This window comes from Diabrotica virgifera, chromosome 1 (genome assembly GCF_917563875.1).
Source record: "Diabrotica virgifera virgifera chromosome 1, PGI_DIABVI_V3a".
NCBI lineage: Eukaryota > Metazoa > Arthropoda > Insecta > Coleoptera > Chrysomelidae > Diabrotica > Diabrotica virgifera.
In genome coordinates, this window is record NC_065443.1 from 256,801,433 (window position 1) to 256,825,350 (window position 23,918).

Sequence of the window (23,918 nt, forward strand, 5' to 3'; positions counted from 1 at the left end):
TGGCAGTTTGGTCTATAAGCGTATGTCCGCAAATGCTTTGTTTCCAAGATACAGGGTGTTGAAATTTTTATTTCAAACTGCCAATTTTTTTATTGCTCTAAGACCGGTTAAGATATGAAGATTACATTTGGTGGGTTTCATTTTTTTACATTTTAAAAAAAAAATTTAAAATAAGTTATTGCGCATTTTTTGACAAACAAATAACCCAAATTAGGTCTGGATCCCGCGTATGAAAAAAAAGTTGATTAATAGCAAGCTGAAAATTTGTTAATAGCTTAAGGGTGTCTAGTCGGATAAACTTTGATATATGAGAACACTGGAACAGGGGCAGTTTTAATTGTGGAACAGGTTAAAAATTTGGAACGGTCACACCACGAAAATGGCACATTTATTTTGTCCGACAGAACAGACGTAAACTCTCCGAACAGAGATTAAACTCTCATGCAAAAATCAGACTGCTATTTATCACCTGTCATAATTCCTGTCATTTGACATATTCTACATGTTCCACTCATTAAAACGCCCATTTGGTAATAAATAGCAGTCTGATTTTTGCATGAGAGTTTAATCTCTGTTCGAAGAGTTTAAGTCTGTTCTGTCGGACAAAGTACATGTGCCGTTTTCGTGGTCTGACCGTTCCAAATTTTTAACCTGTTCCACAATTAAAACTTCCCCTGTTCCAGTTTTCCCATATATTAAAGTTTGTCCGACTAGGCACCCTTAAGCTATTAACAAATTTTCAGCTTGCTATTAATCAATTTTTTTTTCATACGCGGGATCCAGACCTAAATGGTTTGAATTTTTTTAAAGAAAAAAATGGTATGCCACTGGGGTATTTCAAATTAAAAAATATTTTTGTATTCCACGTTTAATTTATGAAAAAGAACCTTTCTTGTATTTTTTTCCTATGGTGCACCGTTTTTATGCGAAAAAATAATACATCTTCGAGCGTATTTTTCATTTCTTAATACATTATCAAGAACTCTCCAATATAATAATACCAAAGTAGAACAATAACAGAAAATATTACTGAAAAGATTTTAACTAGGTGCAAAGCTACAACAAATGTTCAAAATTACCTTCTTTAAAGATGACAGAATAATTTTATATTCACCATTTGCGCCCGAACAGGTAATGGTCTGAATTTTTTAAAGAAAAAAAATAGTACGCCACTGAGAAACGTCAAATTAAAAATCATTTTTGAACTCCTCGTTCAATTTACGACAAAAAATCATTCCTGTCTTTTTTCATGTGCGGCCCCGTTTTTATACAAAAAAATAAAACATCTTGACGTTTACAAATTATTCGAGGTAGATGCCATATGCATAGAAACTTATTTCAAATCTTTGTAAACGTTAAGATATTTTATTTTTTGCATAAAAACGGCGTCTCATATGAAAAAAATACAAAAACGATTTTTTGTCGTAAATTGAACGAGGAATTCAAAAATGTTTTTAAATTTGACATATTTTAGTGGCCTACTATTTTTTCTTTAAAAAATTCGGGCCATTACGCGTACGCGCGCCAATGGTGAATATAAAATTACTCTGTCACCTTTAAAGGAGGTAATTTTGAACATTTGTTGTAGCACATAGTTAAAATCTTTTTAGAAATATTTTCTGTTATTGTTCTAGTTTGGCATTATTATATTTAGTCCTGTCGCCAGGGGGGGTACAACGGCCTCGTTAATTCAGATGGACTTACCCAAGTTTTTTTTATGTATTTTGACCCGTAGAACACGAATTTTTTGGGTAACAGTTGATCCGGATGTCGATAAGATTGTTATAGACCAAGAACTTGAGGAATCAAATAACAGCGATTTTTGGCAAAACAAAACAATATTTTGTATTTTTTGGGTCATTTTAAGCAAAAAATATTTCTACAAGTTTTTTAGTAGGATGCACAGTTTTCGAGATAAACGCGGTTGAACTTTCAAAAAATCGAAAAACTGCAATTTTTAAACCCGAATAACTTTTGATTAAAAAATAAAATAGCAATTCTGCTTAGGGCCTTTGAAAGTTCAAGTCAAATTATGTCGGTTTTGATTATTTGCATTGCTAAAAATTTATTGTGTTATTGTTAAACAAAGCTACAAACAACTAGTGCGTGAGTGATGTTTCTATGATTTCTCATTTAAAATCGAACGAGTAGGTAGAATAGGTACTAGTGCAATCAAGACTATTTCTACGTTACATGCGGTAAAACGCATGTAAAAGCACGGGAAACCCTACGTGTTTATAGCTTTGTTAAACAATAAAAAAATAAATTTTTACCAATGCAAATAATCAAAACCGATATAATTTGACTTAAACTTTCAAATGCGGTAAGCAGACTTGCTATTTTATTTTTTAATCAAAAGTTATTCGGGTTCAGAAATTGCAATTTTTCGATTTTTTTAAAGTTCAACCGCGTTTATCTCGAAAACTGTGCATCCTACGAAAAAACTTGTAGAAATATTTTTTACTTAAAATGGCCCAAAAAATACAAAATATTGTTTTGTTTTGCCAAAAATCGCTGTTATTTGATTCCTCAAGTTCTTGGTCTATAACAATCTTATCGACATCCGGATCAACTGTTACCCAAAAAATTCGTGTTCTACGGGTCAAAATACATAAAAAAAACTTGAGTAAGTCCATCTGAATTAACGAGGCCGTTGTACCCCCCCTGGCGACAGGACTAATTGGAGAGTTCTTGATAATGTACATACGAAATGAAAAACACGCGCGAAGATGTTTTATTTTTTTTTTGCATAAAAACGGTGCACCATGTGAAAAAAAAGACAAGAAAGGTTCTTTATCATAAACTAAACGTGGAATACAAAAATAATTTTTAATTTGAAATATCTCAGTTGCGTACTATTTTTTTCTTTAAAAAAATTCAGACCATTGCCCGTAGGCGCGCCAATGATGAATATATAAAATTGTTATTTGTTTGCCAAAAAATGCGCAATAACAACCTCTTGAAACCCACCAAATTTAATTTTCATAGCTTAAAAGGTCTTAGAGGAATAAAAAAATTCGCAGTTTGAAAAAAAAAATTTCAACACCCCGTATCTTGGAAACGAAGCATTTGCGGACATACGTTTATAGAGCAACCTGCCATTAATTTTTCATGTAGAATTATCCCTTAAAGTTTTTCATACTTATTTACTAACACCCTGTATAATATTTATGGATTACCGTCGAAGGCCTACATGATCAACCAAAAAAGAAGATGTATTTGGTGATTTTCCTAGTGACATTAATGTGTGTGAATATGTCTTTTGAGTTCACCCCTTCTGGTTAAAAAAATGGTATAGGTTTACATTAGTTTAAAAACATTTTAAACTCCTTTTAGAAGTGTATCACCACATTATTATTTCCCAGTTTGAGTTATTAATACATTCCTATGTCCTATGCGCCCCCCCTCCCCCCTTAAATTCACAGTATTCCTCTTCATTTTTTTTACCAGCTTTAGAATTACTTTTGTTGAGCTTTCAAGTTTAATTTGTCTTTTTCTCGGTCATATCTTAATCATTTTTGGTACTTACTGTCATATGCTCATTTTCCATTACTATTTCAATACATGAGTTCCTTATGTGGTTTTCTTACTATCCGTTTTAGATATTTCATCTCCTGAGTTTATTTTGAACTCATATTTTTCCTAGCTTGTGACTCGTTTTTATTTGCACATGTTATGATTACAGGTAATCCTTTTTTCAGTGCGTCACAGATTATCGAATTCTCTCTAACGCATTACAGTTGGAAGTGACAGAAAAAACGTACTACTATGATTATTTTACATTGAACTTAGAAGATTATGTATTCCTTAACGGGTATTTTCATATTAAAACGGACTTATACTTACAGATGTATAATTGGTTGGCGATTACAATACTCTAAATAGATAACCAATCAATGATGCGAATAAATATAATATGGTAAAATGACTGTTGTAAGTTTTAGGTTAGTATTTTTCAGCGACGTATATATAAATATTTTATGTCATTAGTATATTCGGACATTGCATAGTGAAATTTGATTTTATATTTATCTTTTTTTAAATTAAAATATTTTAAATATTAATATTCTGGCAAATACAATAAGCATCAAAATTAACGCACCACCTTAAAAATGGGACATTTTTGATGTCTCGTATTTCCTAAACCTGTCGTCCGATTTGAGTGATTTTTTTAGTATATTATAGCTTTATTCTTCAAGAATATCGATGTAATAATATTATTGCTAAACAGGTAAGTGTCATTGTATACCGGGTGTAACAATGATAAACATATGTCTTCAAATACTTAGTTTCCGAGATACGGGATGTTGAATTTTTTCTTACAAACTGAGGATTTATTTATTGCTCTAAATTTGGTAGGTTTTAAGAGGTAGTTATTGCGCATTGTTTGACATACAACTAAGAATTTTATATTCACCATTGGCGTGCATACGGGATGTATCTAAAATGTTTATTCCCGTATACACGCCAATGGTGAATATAAAATTCTGAATTGTATGTCAAAAAATGCGCAAAAACTACCTCTTAAAACCTACAAAATTTCATTTGCATATCTCAACCAGTTTTAGAGCAATAAATAAATCGTCAGTTTGTAAGGAAAAATTCAACATCCCGTATCTCGGAAACAAAACATTTGCGGACGAAATGTTTATAAAGCAAACGGTCATTATTTTTTCATTCAGATTTACCCCCTAAAATTTGGTCGCACTAATTTAGAAACACCCTGTATTGATGAATAACATTGCTAGTTGTTAAAGTACCTAACTTTTTTATTATCCAACATAAGCTAATGAAACAAAAAGCAAAATGTTAAGAAAGCCTAAGGCTATAGTTGAGTTTTAATTTCAATATTTTATATACGCTAGAATATTCCACAGGGTGTTCCAAACTTTGAGGAAAAACACACTATCATTGTTACACCCGGTATACAACGACACTTACCTGTTTAGCAATAATATTATTACATCGATATTCTTGAAGAATAAAGCTATAATATACTAAAAAAATCACTCGAATCGGACGGACGACAGGTTTATGAAATACGAGACATCAAAAATGTCCCATTTTTAAGGTGGTGCGTTAATTTTGATGTTTAGTCAATTTGTATAAATATTGATGTTTATATAAATATAAATATTCTGAAAACTGTCAGGTTTAACTAAAATGTGATGTAATGATTTGCGACATTCTTAAAATTCTATGTGACGTCAAAATTAATGACGCACTGAAAAAAGGGTTTGGGATCCACTGTAGCATTTTTTCTCTGTAGGATAGTGTGGGACTTCAGGTACTTAACGCGAAGTGTGCCAACCTGTTCTTACCCACTAAACATCGATATCTCGTATGCATACTCAGAACTACTCTTACAGAATGTACCATCAAGTGTCGCTTTTGGCTCTGTCCTATTTGTTCAGATCCTTCTCTTCTTTTAGTTTTTTTTATAATTTCAGTAATAGTCCTTACCGTTATTTTAAAGTTTTGCTGGTTATGGCTTCTTTTATTATTTTCTGGTGTGATCATTCCTATTATTTTTACCAGCTCTTCCTTTTCCCGTTGAATTGACTGCATGCAAAACGCAATGTTCTGCGTCATCCTACACATCAGAAATTACGTATCGATCGTCATTTGTCTTTTTTTTATTTTATAATTGTAGGTCCTGAAGGACCCCTGACTGAGGAAGTGTTTGGACCACTTCCTCGTTTGATATTTTGGTGACCATTGCTGTTACGGTCTCCTTGTTCTCCTTGTTCATTTAATAAAATGTCAAAAGTACTTTTTCATCTCTTTTTGATATCATCATCATTCTCTTTGCCTTATCCCTATGCGGGGTCGGCTTCCCTAATTGTATTTCTCCACACAATTGTATCTTGGGTCATATCAATGTTAATCCCCTTTACCAACATGTCCTGCCTTATCGTCTCCCCCCAGGTCTTCTTTGGTCTTCCTCTCCCATTCCTTCCAGGAATCTGCTCTTCAGCTATTCTTCGTAATGGGTGATTAACGTCTCGACGTTGAACATGACCAAACAATCTTAACCTATGCTCTCTCATTTTGGCATCAATTGGTGCCACACCTAGACTTCCCCTAATATACTCATTTCTAATTTTATCCTTCTTTGTCACTCCACTTATCCATCTAAGCATTCTCATTTCCGTCACATGCATTCGTTGTTCCTCTTTCTTTTTCACTGCCCAACATTCAGTTCCGTACATCATAGCCGGTCTTATGGCTGTTTTATAGAGTTTTCCCTTCAGCTTCATTGGAATTTTTCTGTCACACAACACATCACTCGTTTCTTTCCACTTCATCCATCCAGCCCTAATTCTACTGCATGCATCTCCATCTATTTCTCCATTACTCTGTAATACCGATCCTAGGTACTTAAAACTATTGCTTTTCACAATCATTTCACCATCCAAGGATACAATTTTATTTGTAGTAACTCCATCTTTAAATGAACATTCCAAATACTCTGTTTTTGTCCTACTAAGTTTTAAACCTTTTTCCTTCAGATCTTTCTCCACTGTTCCAGTTTTTGTTCTAAGTCTCTTTCACTATTTCCTATTAACACATAATAGCATAAGCATACATTAGACGCCATGGAATGCTACCCTGTAGTTTCGCTGTTATCTGGTCCAAAACTAATGAGAATAAATAAGGACTAAGCACCGAGCCTTGGTGCAATCCTACTTGCACCTGAAATTTATCAATCTCTCCCACACCTGTCCTAACACTAGTCGTTACTCCCTCATACATATCTCTCACAATCTTTACATATTCGCCAGGGACTCCTTTCTTATTGAGTGCCCACCACAGAATCTCTCGAGGTACTCTATCATATGCTTTCTCAAGATCAATGAATACCATATGAGCGTTGGTCTCTTTATTCCTGTAGTTTTCCATCAGTTGCCTTACAATGAAAATTGCATATGTTGTTGATCTGCCCTGCATAAAGCTAAATTGATTATCGGATATTTCGGTTTCTTCACGTATCCGTCTATCAATTACTCTCTCCCATATTTTCATGGTGTGGCTAAGTAGTTTTATAGCCCTGTAGTTTGTACATTGTTGATATCGTTATTTTCCATCTCTTTTTGATATCATTTTCGTAAATGAGTGAGCAAGTCGGACTAATTAATAATGATGATGAATATATTCGCAGACATCCAAAGTGAAAGTTATTCTCCAACACCAAATTGTTCTATATGGTCCACATAATGTTCAGAAAAAAGTTATACCATTTTGAGCGTCGAGTTTGGGGGGAGAGAGAGGAGAAATCGGTAAATTCGGAGTCATTTACGTTTTTCGTCAATATTTCTAAAACTATGCAGTTTAGCATGAACAACCTTCTATACAAAAATATTCTACATTAAATTTGAAATAAAAAAGGTGCTATGCATAATCCTTCTAAAATGAACGGTTCCAAAGTTACGGAGATAGTATATTATAATTGGTCCAAAAAAAATCCTTACCCAGACATCCAAAGTAAAAGTTTTCCTCCAACACAAAATTGTTCTATAAGGTCCATCAGTAAAAAGTTACACCAATTTGAGCGTCCGGTTTGGGGGGGAGATGGAGGAGAAATCGGTAAATTAGTAGTTTTTTACGTTTTTCGTCAATATTTCTAAAACTATGCTTTAGCGTAAATTATGTTGTATACACAAATTTTCTACATAAAATTTAAAACAAAAAAGGTCGAATACATAATAGGGCTTTTCATCGATTGTCATTTGTTTCGAGCTTCTGTCATGTGTCAAATAATATTAATATATCTACGTCATACGTCTTTGGTTTGTATCATAAAATACCAGTGATGTGGGAGAGAGATCTCTCCCACATCACTGTAAAATACCACTAACGTATAACGTAGATATATTAATAATATGTGACACATGATAGAAGCTCGAAACAAATGACTGTGAATGAAAAGCCCTATTGTTATAAAATCAACGGTAAAATCTCCGTAACTTTGGAACCGTTCATTTTAGAAGGATTATGCATAGAGCCTTTTTTATTTCAAATTTAATGTAGAACATTTTGTATAGAAGGTTGTTCATGCTAAACCGCATAGGTTTAGAAATATTGACGAAAAACGTAAAAAACTGCGAATTTACCGATTTCCCCCGCTCTCCACCCCAAACCCGACGCTCAAAATGGTGCGACTTTTTTCTGAACATTATGTGGACCATATAGAACAATTTGGTGTTGGAGGATAACTTTCACTTTGGATGTCTGGGTTATGCCATTATTTGGATCAATTTTATCATACTAGAAGTTTTGTAATGTCAGTGTCATTGTGTCCATTCGCAGATCCTGTCGGTGACTTTCAGTCCACGACAACGCATGCGCCCTTTAATTCCATATTATATGTTATTTAATCGTTTATTGATAAATATACCGGTATATTAGTAATTAATAATATCAATTAATAGTAAACATACCTTGTATATTTATCTATCAACGGTATTGTTTGTATTATTTTAAAGTGCGCATGCTCCACTTGTCGTTGACATGCCCTGGACAAATTTGATCAAAAATGGTAAATAAACATTACATATTAACGTCAATGTCATATGTGTATCATATGCTTAACGTCAAATTGTGGTCAGCAAAAATGTCAGGCGATTACGCTAGGTGTAGCGTCAGTCATGCACGGAGCGAATACGAAAGAAATGACAAAGGTCGATTGAACTCGTGGTTTAAATAATAAAAACTAGTTAACTAAAAATATTTATTAAGTCATGTGTAAAAACACAAAAATATATTCGAAATAAAAACTATCAGTATGCAACAAAAATAGATACACTTATGGATGGCATATTTGGTTTTAGTTTTTGTCTTAAATGTATGCTTTTGTACTAAAGTTAAAAACTATACTTACTTAATTTAACTAACATGAATAAAAAACATTCAGTTAAAGAGTCACAAACAACTATTAAAAATTAGATTCAATAAAATAATTTTTGTATACTTAAAACCAAAAAAGTATAAAATTACTCTAATAAAATGATAGATAGTTATCAGAACAAGGCAAAATTCTAATAAAATATAGAAGCCGAGAGAGAGGTGGAGAAACAGCTTCGGAATTAATTCGAAAATTGCCTAGTAATTAATATCTAGTAAAAATATTTACAACTATCTCTTTTAAAATCAACAAACACAACGATTGGTACGACACAATTGTTACAGGTGAAAAGGATAAAGCTGTTAAAAACCAATCATTATTAAATATACTTATTAGAGGTACTTAGTAAATCTCCTTAACCACTCGGACACCCCATATTGACTGAAGATGGTTTATAAAACATAATAGTTTTATAAACCATCATAAAACAAAAGTGATTATAAACCGGAAGTACAGCAAGAGAATTCTACGCCATCTCAATTGTTTGTATATGTGTTGGGGGGCATACTACCAACCAGGGGGTTGCTGGTCCGAAGAGACCCTCTCTAAACGGACCTTAGACAGCAACTTGCGTTGCCATGAAGTGAATCACCTTAAAATTTAAACATCTGATAAAATTATCAGCAACAATACTTTGTAAAAATATAACACAACGTTTATACCATTTAAAGGGTTTTCACCCCTGTATTTACTGGCTTTAAATACATTATTATACAGGGTGTCCCGAAAAGACTGGTAATAAATTATACCACACATTCTGGGGTCAAAAATAGTTCGATTGAACCTAACTTACCTCAGTACAAATGTGCACATAAAAAAAGTTACAGCCCTTTGAAGTTACAAAATGAAAATCGATTTTTTTCCAATATATCGAAAACTATGAGAGATTTTTTATTGAAAATGGACATGTGCCGTTCTTATGGCAGGAATATCTTACAAAAAAATATAGTGAAATTTGTGCACCCCATAAAAATTTTATGGGGGTTTTGTTCCCTTAAACCCCCCGAACTTCTGTGTACGTTCCAATTAAATTATTATTGTGGTACCGTCAGTTAAACACAATGTTTTTAAAACTTTTTTGCCTCTTAGTACTTTTTCGATAAGCCCGTTTTTGTCGAGATGCGGCTTCTTTTTTAATATGTTTACATAAAAGTTTTATGGTGATTTTATTCTTTTAAACCCTCCAAATGTTTGTGTACGTTCCCAATTAAACTATTATTGTGGTACCATTAGTTAAACACGGTGTTTTTAAAACTTTTTTGCCTCTTAATATTTTTTCGATAAGCCACCATTTATCGAGATGTGCCTTCTTTTTTAATATATTTCACAATAAATAAATTTTCATATTATTACCAGGTCTCTATAATCTTACTTAACCATATACAAATATGTGGTGGATTTGACAGATATTCAAAATATCTCGATAAAAACTGGCTTATCGAAAAAGTACAAAAAGGCAAAAAGTTTTAAAAACATTGTGTTTAACTAACGGTACCACAAAAATGATTTAATTGGAACGTAAACAAAAGTTTAAGGGAACGAAACCCCCATGGGTTGCACAAATTTTACCATAATTTTTTTGGGTAATTTTAAAGGGGTGCACAAATTTTACCATAATTTTTTTGTAGTGTTTCTACCATAAGAAGGTTACATGTCCATTTTTAATAAAAAATCTCATAGTTTTCGATATATTGGAAAAATTCGATTTTCATTTTGTAATTTCAAAGGGCTGTAACTTTTTTTATGTGCACATTTGTACTAATGTAAGCTAGGTTCAATCAATCTATTTTTTGGTCCCAGAATATGTGATTTAATTTATGACCTGTATTTTTGTTACACACTGTATTATATTCATGGCAGTGTTAAAATTATATAATGGTTACAACTTTAAATTATAAATAAGAAAGTTATACCAAATCACTTTCAGGTAGCAAATCGATTTGAGTTGTTTTTTTTTTGTTTGTTTCCATATCAATTTTTTTAACGACTGGTTTCTAACAGCTGTACACTATGAAACATTAATTGTTATTACTAAGTAAAACAATATTTACTCAAATATTTGTTCTGGTAAGTCATTGTTTTTTAGGATGTAAAAATACTACTATAACAGTAACAATGATATTGTTCGTCCGCTATAACTTTTTCCGTGCGTCACGATTCATTTGCAAACAAATTAAGTCAAAACATAAAGTGACACGTACGCCGATGTGTGTAGTATATAGTATACAGTATACAAAATATATATACACATCAACGTTCGTTTCACTTTATGTTTTGACTTAATTTGTTTGAAAATGAATCGTGACGCATGAGAAAAGTTATAGCGGATGAACAATAATGAAAATATTTAAATCCTGCTACCATTTGAGAGATCTTTAGCAATAAAAGTAGATACAAATATCATATTTATTTACTATTTCGTGTTATAAAGCATGAGTATTGTATTGTAAGAAAGAAGTTCAACCAACTCACCTTTACAAGTATTTTGCCAAGGCAAATTGGTATCACCAGTTGGCGTCCTTTCCATATTTTCGAATTTTGTTGATACATACTACAATTGTACAGAAATATCTAAAACCGCGACGGTCACTCAGGTAGTAAATCAACGAGAGGAGACTTCAGTTAAACGCGTTGGTGCAAAGAGTCAACATCCATTTAAAATCCATTGTGCACGAAATCAATTGATTTGCGACATTGCCAGATCATCATCATCGATCAGCCTGATTTGTCCTTGGTTGAACATAGGCCCATAGACAGAACAAAGTGCACAATCCCGTGAAATTATACACAATGTTTTAAAATTTAAGCAGAAGGAAAAAGAAAATTATTACTGTGAAACAGGTAACAAATAAAAAACGGAAAAACTTTGAAACCCTATTGATCTGACAACGTCGCGTGATAAAGCCGTAAAAAATAGGACACAAAGTGCACAATCCCGTGAAATTATACTCAATGTTTTAAAATTTACGCAGAAGGAAATTATTACTGTGAAACAGGTAGCAAATAAAAAACGGAAAAACCTTTGAAACCCTATTGATCTGACAACGTCGCGTAACCAAAGTTTTCGATCTGTCCGACCTTGGCAGTTTCAGATCTTTGTGTCGACTTATGCGTATAATCACGATAGTGTCGTGTCCTGATTGATTTTTAGCACCTATCGGATTGCAATGGTACAAAATGAGGATTCTATGCTGATTTTCTTTACTGACGGATACTACAATAGAGAACTTGCATAAAATTTTAAATTCGAAAAAAATGTTATAAATCACAACAGAACATAATTTAAAACATGTATCAAAGATAAAAAAGTTTTGTTTGTCGTTCGTTTGGCCCCTAAAGACGATTAAAAATTCAAATTCCAGCCAGCCCAAAACGCGTCGTGACGTCATCCGGTTATGTGTTTACATTTTGCACCAACAAAGAAAACAAAATTGTATATAATTTTAAATAAGACATCATAAACGTCAGTAGAAAATACAGCTATGTTACGTTATTACAAGTGTTTTTGATCGTTTGAACTATTCATAGAAAATGTGTACTTTTACAAAATGGTTTTATTTTCCATAGTAAACCTTCTTTCCTTTCCTTCAATAACTATATCAAACTCCAATCTCAACACACTGGTATATATTATTACAATGACAAACGATAAATGTCATTAGAATATAAATATTTTTCCTTTATTCCGCGACGACGAGCTGGCCAAATACCCAAGTAGGTGGAGGCCAATAAATTAAAGAAGAAGAAGAAGAATATACCTAAATATAACCATAAACGGAACAATATAGTTAAACTATGTGACGTCACGGATCGTTTGAACTATTTTAAAATACAGAAGACTTTAAATTTGTACTTCTAAGTTATTATGAGGTTTTGAAGCGTGAAATTTTGGAAATCTCATTTTTATACAAAACTGAATATTATTATGCAATAAAAAAATGTGCAAGTTCCCTATTAAGATCTTAGTGTAACATCGCTGATTGCAGATATTAGCAGCAGTAAACAGATTTTAACGATACGACAAAACAATTATCCTTGCATTTGACATTTATGGAGTCCGTACTGTAAACGGATTCATCTATTAGAGAGTATCAACAAGAACCTGTACATAGTACATATATACTGTTTATAACACAATTTTCGTGATATTTTTACCTGTCTTTTAATCTACATACTTTTCTCATTGTTATTGTTAGTACTTGTGGTTTAACCCCTTTTAGGTTTATAATCTTAGAGCTAAAATCGACATAATTACAAATAGACCGTAAGCGGCATATGTCACTCCAGCGCCATTGTTTCCACTGCAAAATTTGTTGATGTCACAGTCTCTCACTAGATCTTGATACTTCCGTTGTACTGTCGACCAATTGCAGAGACCGACCGAGCAATCTGGAAACTCTACAGGGCTTTCATTGAGGAAGAAGACCACTCTGTATTTTTCATCACGGTTACATCTAAAACAAATAAATTGTATATAATAGCTTGTTTTTATAGACGGAGAGCTAGAGCCGAAAAATCATCGTCATAAGTAATATGGAGTTTGGCATGTGAAATGTGTCTATTGTATATTGATAATTATGACCCCATTCAGGCTGACACCTCGGTGGATACAGGAAGTAGCAATAAGGGATAAAAAGGGGAAAGTTAGTTTTTTTTTTTTTGTAAGCATTTATTAACAATCAGAATTACATAATTCTATAAGCTAATTTGATAACAAGTACAATAACATATATCAATGTATTATTGTACACTAAAATGGCGTTATGAGGTACATCACCCAGCGGTTTCACCTCAGTTTCAGCGAAGATCTATGGGCCATAATCTTCGCAATCTTCTGTTGTTTAGTGGCTGTAGTAATGGTAATATTAATTGGTTGGGGTGGTCTTCCAATTTCTCGTGATGCCTGTTGGCTCTTTCTTGAATTACTGTGCTGACTAACGGGATGTTTAGGTCTGTATGAAGGGTTTGGTTGGAAATGTACCACGGGGCATTTGCGATGGTGCGTAGAATTTTTGATTGAGTTCTTTGGATAATTTTTGTGTTTGATTTGCTGGCACAACTCCATAGTTCTATACCGTACGTCCATATAGGTTTGATGACTGTTTTATAAATCAGCAGTTTGTTCTCAATTGAGAGTCGAGATTTTCTACCTATAAGCCAATTAATTTCTTTCACTATTAACTCAATTTGTTTCTTCTTCTTTAAAATGTGTTGTTTCCAGTTTAATTTAGAATCAAGATGAAGCCCCAGGTATTTGACGATGTTCTGTTGTGGTATGTTGACTTGATTAAGGCTAATATTTGGGCATTGGTCTTTCCTTAGTGTGAAAGTTATATGTGTTGACTTAGTTTCGTTAGCTTTTATCTTCCATTTCTTTAACCACTGTCCAATTTGGTCTAGGTGTTCTTGAAGTTTTAATACTGCAGCTCTTGGATCCTCTTCAGTTGCAAATATTGCTGTGTCATCAGCGAAAGTTCCAATGGTGGTTTGTGGAGAGGTTGGTAAATCGGATGTGTACAGTACATAAAGAAGTGGACCCAATATACTACCTTGTGGGACTCCTGATTGAATTTTGTTACGGTTTGATAGTTCATCCTCCACTTTAGTTTCAAATTCTCTGTGATTTAGATATGATTTTAATAAGTCAAAGTATTTGTTGGGTAGGGATTTTTTGATTTTATAAAGTAATCCTGGGTGCCATACCTTATCAAATGCTTGGCTGATGTCCAGAAAGGCTGCTGTGCAATACTGTTTATTGTCCAAAGCTCTATTAATTACATTTGATATGCGATGGCATTGTTGCACTGTAGAATGACCTTGCCGGAATCCAAACTGGTGTTCTGGGATCCAGTTTTGGAATTCTAGGTCGCTCATAATTCTTTTAAGTAACAGCTTTTCAAGAAGTTTTGACATTATTGGCAGTAGACTTATTGGGCGGTATGATGAAACATCCGTTAAAGCTTTACCAGGTTTCGGTATCATAATTACTTGGGCAATTTTTAGTGATATAGGCCAATAATTAAGTCTTAAGATTGCATTTAATATGTACAATAACTTCATTATACCTTTTTTAGGAAGTTGTTTTAGCATTGTTGCTGTTATGAGATCAGTGCCTGGTGCCTTCTTTTCATTCAAATGATTAATTTCATCTTTGATCTCCTTCGGTGTAATTAAAGCTAGTCGCTCTCGTTGATTAATTGGTAAGGCTAGTTCCTGCTCTACTTCTTGTACTTGGTCATTGTCGTGTGGCTTGAAGACTTCAGTTAGATGTTCAGCAAATAAATCAGCTTTTTCTTTGTTGCTTTTTGCCCATGGTCCTGGTGGTAATGAGTTTTTCCGAATTGGAGGTGAAGTATTTATTGGTTTATTTTTATTTTTGATTGGTTTCCAGATAGAGTTATCTTGACGCGAAAGGTTTGATACATAGTTTTCAAATGAGTTGTTTCTCATCTGTTCTAGAGCTGTTTTTAAGTTTCTTGTTTTGTTATTATAAATTGTCCTGTCGTCTGGTCTGTGAGTTCTTTGCCAAATTGATCTAGCTTTTCGTTTTTCTGCTACTAGTCTTTTTATTTCAAGAGGAATGTTGGTTGAAAATTTTTTTTGTCCAGGTTGAGGGGTAGACTGTTTGGCAGCATTTTGAAGTAAGTTGATTAGATTATTAGTTTCTGTTTCTATTTGTTCGGGAGTTTGCAATCTCACTAGTAGATTTACTTCCTGTTCTATGATTAGCCGGTATGTGTCCCAGTTTGTTTTGAAGTTATGCAGTCGAGATGTTGGTTTTTTGATTATCACCGTTGTGCTAATTGTGGCAATTATGGGACTATGATCTGATGATAAATCAAAACTTGGTACTACATCTGTATATGATTGAGATATTCCGTTTGTAATAAAGAAATCCAATAGGTCTGGTGTTTTATTTGGATCGGTTGGCCAATATGTCGGTGATCCCGTCGATAGGAATGAGTAGCTTTTATCCTGGATAACTTTTGCTAGCTCTCTGCCTTTGGTGGTTGTTAGGCGTGAACCCCATAGCGTATGTTTACAGTTGTAATCTCCACCTGCTATAAATTTTGGCCCTAGAGTTTCGAAAAAGGGTAGAAGATCTTCTTTTGTAAGTCTATGCCTGGGCGGACAATAAATTGCTGTGACAGTTATATCATATGGAAGAGTTTGTATTTTTATCGATGTTGCTTGAATGTGATTTGTTTCGTATTTTAGCATTTCATAATGTTTAATAGTTTCTCTTATCAATATGGCTGAACCTCCGTGGGCTGTACCATCTGGGTGATTTGTGTAATATAATTTATACTTAGGTATCTTGAAGTAGGTTCTGTCTGTAAAATGGGTTTCACTTACTAGTAGTATGTCAATGAAATTTTGTTCCAGAAATAGTTTTATATCTTCTTTATGATTAGGAAGACCATTGGCATTCCATTGGGCAATTCTTATGAACTTAGACATTGTTAGTTTACTTTATTTACTAGCATGGAAATCATGTTGAGCACCATACTGTTTTGTTGCATTAGCTGGTTAAATAAATTTTTAAACTCTTCTAGAAATTTGGTAAGTATACTCGCTGTATCTTCGTTATTGTTCTGATTATTTGCTGCAGCTTGAGCGTAACTTTCATACTGATTCTGAATCCTGGGTTGTGTATATATTCTGGGTTGTGTATGTATTTGATTTATTGCTGGATTTAATACGTTTCCTCTGTTATGATACCTGTTATTAATATTATAAATTTTTTGGTAATGTTCACATCCTTTATAATTTGCGGGGTGATCCCCACCACATAATGCACATTTTGCTGGAGTTTCTCTAGTCTTCTTACAAGTTGTGGTATTGTGGGCTCCTCCGCATTTGACGCATACAAATGGTTTATTGCAATATGACTTGGAGTGACCGTACGATTGGCATCTCATGCATTGTATTATGCGATTTTTGGTTGTTCGGGGAGGTTCAATTTCAATAACTCTATTCTGTAGCCCCCTTAAGTTATAAATATCTTTGTTATTTGCTGCCGGTTCGAGATCCACGAAGAACAAATTAAGTGGCTCTTTAGTAATTCTGTGTTGTGCATTTATTATATTTCGAACTTTATGACCCAGTTTTAGGAGTTCGTTTTTTATATCCTCGGTGTTAGTAGAGTGGTGAAGGTATTTTATTACAACTCTATAGGCTCGATACTGTTTTAACTGATATGTATGGTGATAAATGTTATGTTCATTAAAATATCTAACCATTTTTCTATATGTATCTGGCGTGCCACAACTTAATTTTACGACATTGTTAGTTAAACTTTTTGTATGATATTCTTCCCTTTCTGCTACATCCTTAATTTTTTGTACCATTTTTTGATAGTCTTGTACACCGTGTATGAAAATTGGTGGAGGGTTTGCTGTGTTGTTCTCCTTGGGAGGGACTACTTCATTTTCTAGCGCTTCAAATCTATTTTCTGTTACAATAATATTTGTACTGTTTGCATTGTCTGTTGTTTTTCTGATTTTTCTTCTTTTTGAGCTTCTAATTTCTTGCCAATCGTTGCTGCTAGCTGGTTCGTTGTTTTCTTCCTCTTCTTCACTGGTGGATGGCAATCGTTGTAATTGATAATTTGAAGCAGAACTATGATATGTGATCGGCACTAATGGAATTTGTGTCTGTGGTAGTGGAGGGTACAAGTTAGGTGGCATTGGTTTAGTTGGTGCTGGTTGAGACATCGATATTAGATATGGCGTGGTTTGTACATTCATGGCTAGTTGCCCTTGTGTGTTGACTTGTTGATACATTTGTGGGTTGGTTATTGAATTATTACTAAACTCTGTATTTATCCCGGATGGAAACATATTTTGAAAAATATATTTATCATCATTTGCGTACCTGTGTATTAGTTTTCCTGGACTGGGCTTGTCACAGTCCCGAACAGGGTGTTTTTTTGCTGTACTAAATTACTTCGATATGTCGATACAAGAATGGACTGAACAAATTTTATCTACGTTAAATAATCTGTGGTTAAATCACAAAATTCGAAGAGAAACTTTGAATTATGTATTTAAACTTTGACAGTTATTTTGACAATGGGGAAAGTTAGTGTAGTCATTAAAGGTTTTCACCTCCTATTTTGTTAAACCTCCATCGATTTGGTGTCTAGTTAGAGCATACCTCAAGAAATAAAACTGATTTGGTACCAACTTGCACTTTTACCCTGGAGTGGATACCACCCCTTCTCGGGGGTGAAAACTATTTTATTAAAAATAACCCCACAAATCGATAGAGGGACAAATTTTAAGTAAAATTTGTTATATCATGTTATTAAAATAAATCAATACTTTTTGAGTTATTAAAGATCCAAGATTTGTCTATTTAAGAACACATGCGTGAAGTTACGGATGATAAAAAGAACATAATATTAATTAATTGTAAGTTATGTTAGTAAAATATTATTTTTTATTATTTCGATATTTAATTGGATTTTTTCTATCAATATAAACTGAATATGTTCAGAGACTGGGGGTGTCCAATAATGGGTACATTTGACATATTCGAATACACTTTTGCTTTTATAATATCGAAATAATATAAAAATAATATTTTAGTGACATACAATTAATTAATATGTCCTTTTTATCATCCGTAACTTCACGCATGTGCTCTTAAACAGACAAATCTTTTATCTTTAATAACTCAAAAAGTATTTATTGATTTATTTTAATAACATGATATAACAAATTTTACTTAAAATTTGTCCCTCTATCGATTTGTGGGGTTATTTTTAATAAAATCGTTTTCACCCCCGAGAAGGGGTGGTATCCACCCCCAGGGTAAAAGTGCAAGTTGGCACCAAATCATTTTTATTTCCTGAGGTCTGTTCTAACTAGTCACCAATTTTCATGCAAATCGATGGAGGTTTAACAAAATAGGAGGTGAAAACCTTTAATGACTACACTAACTTTCCCCTTTCATCCCTTATTGCTACTTCCTGTATCCACTGAGGTGTCAGCCTGAAAGGGGTCATAATTATCAATATACAATAGATACATTTCACATGCCAAACTCCATATTACTTATGACGATAATTTTATATCTCTCAGATAGCTCTCAGACTATTAGTTGTTAATAGACAGTTATTTACACCAGGGCAAAGTCCCTAAGAGCTGGGACAACTCTAAAGTAATCTTATTACACAAGAAAGGGGATAATCGAAAGTTGGAAAACTATAGGTCCATCAGCAGGGTTGTTTCGTTTTAAACATTTTGTTTTAAACAACTGTTTTAAACAAGTTTTAAACATGTGTATATGTTTAAAACAGTTATGACACTTACATTAAACAAGAGTTTTTTTCATTTTCTTTATTAAATTAATAAATACATATGAAAAAAATTCTCAAATACAATATACAAACTTTTTAACATACATATTATGTATTTATTAATAACCGGAACTTAACAAAATTGGAAAACTTAAAACATTTTGCATAAAAGAGTTAATAAATTTCTCAAAACTGTTCCAGTCTCATAGTAATCTTGTAATCTAAAAGCGTCTAAAAGTATTAATCTGATATCTGATCAGTCACGCCATCACTGATGCAATTAAGCTCTTTGAAAATTGAAACCAACTTAGCAGCTTTGACATTGACTAGCCGATTACGTAGTTTGGAATGGTAAACTGTATGTTGAGGAGAAGAGTATTTCTATGTTGGCTGACAATGCATTAGCTGTGTGGAGCTGTTGAACAAGTTCCAATGCTGTAATATTTATATTTTTCATAGAACGCCACCATGTCTATGGTATTACATTCTCAATTAAATGTTTAGAGAACGTATATGGTTTAAAGCGTACACACTTTGCCTGGTAATTAATAATAATTGGCAATGCTCCTGGATGATAATTTATAATGGATGGATGATAAGTTTATTTCCACTAAAGCGCTTATCAACTCAAATTTGCCAAAAAAAATGAGGTGGGGTCAAAGCCATTTCCATACGCTCCTGAAGCTCCTTCGTATCATGTACAAAAATTCACCATTTACATGTTTCAAAAAGACACTAAACACCACAAAATAACTTACAGTAGGCGTTATTGCAATGCGAATTGATAAATAGTAAATAGTCTGAGGCTCCCCCAGGCAACAGCTCCTAATTGCAATTGGTCTTCTTATTATTATTAAAATTAAAGTTATTAATATTATGTTTAGGAAAATATGATTTAAACAATGTTTTTTTAAGTTTTATTTGTTTAAAACATAAAATTTAAAACAAAAAACATTTGTTTTAAACGTGTTTTATTTGTGTAAAACAAAAAATTTAAAAACAAAATAAAACATGTTTAAAACAAAAAAAAACATGTGTTTTGTATAAAATAAAAAAAAACATGTTTTTTTAACCCTGCCCATCAGTCCACTTTTACACCTGTTTAAAATACTCACCAAAGTCATAACTACCCGACTAACAAGGAAATTAGATGAATACAAGTATATGAACAGGCAGGTTTTAAGAAAGGATTCAACTTCCGATTACCTGTTAACCACAAAAATATAAATAGAAAAATGTAACGAATACAAGTTTCCAGTTTTTATAGCATTTGTAGGCTACGAAAAAGCTTTCGACACCATAGAAAACACGGCCGTAATAAACGCAATGCAAAATTGTAGAATAGACAGCAGATATATTAACTTACATAATAAAAGAAACTATGAACCAAGCTACAGCTACATACTACCTAAATGAAAATGTTCTACAAACTGTTCACCTTAGTTTTGGAGGACGTTTGTAAAAACCTAAATTGGAAATATAAGGGAATAAACATCAATGGCCGCTACTTCAGTAATATACGATTTGCGGATGACATAATCCTGATAGCTACTGACCTATACGAGCTGCAAACCATGCTTTTAGAACTACATACCGAATCTTCTAAAATAGGAATGAAAATTAATAAACAAAACCAAAGTCATGCACTCCGAAGAAACCGTGACAATAATAAACGACAAAGTTATAGAAAAAGTTAAAGAATATATACACTTAGGACGAAAAATAATACTAAATAGGGAAAGAAATAAAAAGAAGAAAATTAGCATGGGAGCATTCGGCAAACTGAACTGTATACTCAGAAATCAACAAATTCAGCTAGATCTTAGATCTAAAGTTTTTGATGCATACATTATTCCGACATTAACATATGGGGCACAAACATGGACAATCACAAAAAATAATTTGAATATACTCAGAGTCATTCAACACGCGATGCAAGAGCAATGCTAGGCATATCACTTAAGGACAGGAAAACAAACACATGGATAAGACAGAAAACTAAAGTCATGAGGTACAAAAATCATTAAAATTTAAATGGGAATACGCTAGACATGTAGCTAGGAGCGATCAAAACAAATGGCACAGAACAATTCTAACCTGCAGACCATACCAACACAAAAGACCCAGAGGCAAACCTCCCAGGAGATGGACAGATGATCTGAAACAGACTGCCGACAGCACCAAAAACACATCAAAAGATTCTATTATGGTACGGGTGCAGGTTGCAAAAATTTCTTCAGGATCTTGTAGGGGGGGGCATTAAACTTTGATTTAGTCACATTCTGACTTTCATAATAATAACTTTTAAACGAGTTATTAAGCCTTGAAAAACGCCATTTATCGTTTTTTTCAATTTTAAATTGCTTATAACTCGAAATCGATCAACTTTAGAGAAAAATTATAAGAGACCTTTTTTATCCAGAATGGTCCAAAAAACCTACAAAAAGTCTGAGCCAAAAATATTGATTTTTGTAATTTCCTCATCTAAATTAATAAATGATTTATTAAAATGTAAAGTAGCAACTCCTTGGAATATACTATATTTATTATCACTTGGTTCTGTAGATGTATACAACTCTTTAATTAACTTTTTAAAAGACAGCAAATTATCATTATAATTCCCTTAAACATTTTTAATTAATACCTTTGGTAGTTAGTTGTTTTAGCTGTTAAGCTTAGTGTTACTTAATACCTGTTAGTTGTTATCTTTGTTTTAAACCTGTTTTGTATAACTTGATAACTTGTATTCCTTATGTGTCTGGCAGTATGACGGTAAGTCTAAGCCAAAAAAAAAAAATTAAAAAAGAATTGTTAAAAATAATTGAACCACTTTTCACGTGGGCGACTTCTTGAACCTTATTCTGGGATGGCTCACGAATGTTATTATGCAAAAAAATCTCATGGGAATATTTTTCCCAACGGACCCGCCGTTTTCGTCTTGTCTAATATTGTGAAGTTGCAAATTAATAATAATTAGTTTTTAACGATATTTTTCCATTTTATGTATAAAATGGGTATAATAAGAACTGGATGAATAAAAATTCATCACAATTTATCTTTTCAACCCCAAACGCAACAAAAAGGGAAAATCTATCCTCGTTTTTAAACTAGGAGTAGGTAATTCAAATTTACCCCGCTCTAATGTTTGTTTGTAATTGGCCCAACCAACCGCAGGCAAGTTTACTCCATTAAAATATGAAATTTTGACACTATTGACATTTATGACATTTTGCTACTATACTAGATATTGGCATTTAAAATTCATAGGTTAATTAAGTTATATCGACAATTTTTTGTGTTTTATTCCTTTAATTTTTAGATTCTTAGTCTGCATTTATATAAAAGAAAGAATATTGTTTTAGAACACTTTAGCGACTTATTATAATACTGATTACTTGATTACCGTCAAAGGCCGACATGGTCAACCAAAAAAGAAGATGAATCTGGTGATTTTTATAGTGACATTATTGGGTGTGAATCTGTCTTTTAGTCAAATTACAAAAATCGATATTTTTGCCCCGGACAATTTCTTTGTAGGTTTTTTGGACCATTCTGGATAAAAAAGGTCTTATAATTTTTCTCTAAAGTTGATCGTTTTCGAATTATAAGCAATTTAAAATTGAAAAAAAAAACGAAAAATGGCGATTTTCAAGGCTTAATAACTTAAGTGACTAAATCAAAGTTTAATCCCACATAACAATTTCATGTTCTTAGTAGATTCATAGAACATACTTTTCAGAAAAAGTATATACTAAGAATATGCGTAATTACCATTGCGAATGTGCAGAGCACATACTGAGTATATACTACATTACAGTACTTAAACGTTCTATGTATATACTTAGAATGTACTACCGCACTTCTTCTCAGTATATACCAAGAATATACTTTTTAGGATATTCTAAGAAGGTGCTATAAACCTTCTATTTATTTACTTAGAATGTACTACCTCACATCTTTTAGTATATAGGAAGAATGTACTTTTTAGTATATGGGAAGAATATTACAAGGAAGTGCTATATTGCTCAGAAGCATGTTTTCAGCATCACCGAATCTCATCCTAGGTTCTACTTTCTACTAAATTTACATATTACATATATGAGAATGTAGTTAGTACATTCTACAATATTACTTAAAAAGTAAATATAAAATATTATATAAATTTTAGTTAGTTATATCAATATTATATAGGTAAGTAGGTATATATATTTAGTTATTATGTGCATATAAAAATAAAAATGCTGAATATATAAATTTATATATTCATATTCATATACCTATCGTACCCAAATAAATATTATGTAACATATGTATGTAAATAACTAAAATTTATATGTTGCTTATATGTACCTATATACATACTTACTATTTAAGTAATATTGAAGTACCAAAATGAATTTTTTATTTGTAAGTTGACCGCAAACAAAATAAAACGTTTAATTATGCATGTTCCTATTCCTGGTTGAAATACTTGGTCTTCCTCACAACACAGCATAGACATTGTTAGTGTTAAGTGTAGACACAAATGCCAAATGCCTATTCAGTAACTATTTTCATATTTTGTATTTTTCCTTTGTTCCCAACCCCCTACCCGCAGGTATGCAGCGGTCGTTTCCGCTTTGTTTGTGCCGGTTGTGGGTTTTGGCTCAGCCACACAGCTTACCTGAATGTCAATTCCATGTAAAAATAAAATTCTTCATAAGAATA

The 23,918-nt window shown here is 32.7% G+C and overlaps 1 protein-coding gene across 10 annotated transcripts in view; it reads right to left on the minus strand.

Annotated features, from left to right (window-relative positions):
• Nucleotides 1-8,717: 8,717 nt before the first annotated feature.
• LOC114330907 (multiple inositol polyphosphate phosphatase 1-like) overlaps nucleotides 8,718-23,918 on the minus strand; it is a 266,073-nt gene continuing 250,872 nt past the window's right edge. For all 10 annotated transcript variants that reach the window (XM_028280345.2, XM_050649106.1, XM_050649094.1 and 7 more), the window contains one exon: nucleotides 8,718-13,359. In XM_028280345.2, the coding sequence (XP_028136146.1) occupies nucleotides 13,128-13,359 (232 nt within the window). In that variant the 3' untranslated portion in view covers nucleotides 8,718-13,127. The remainder of the gene's footprint in view (nucleotides 13,360-23,918) is intronic.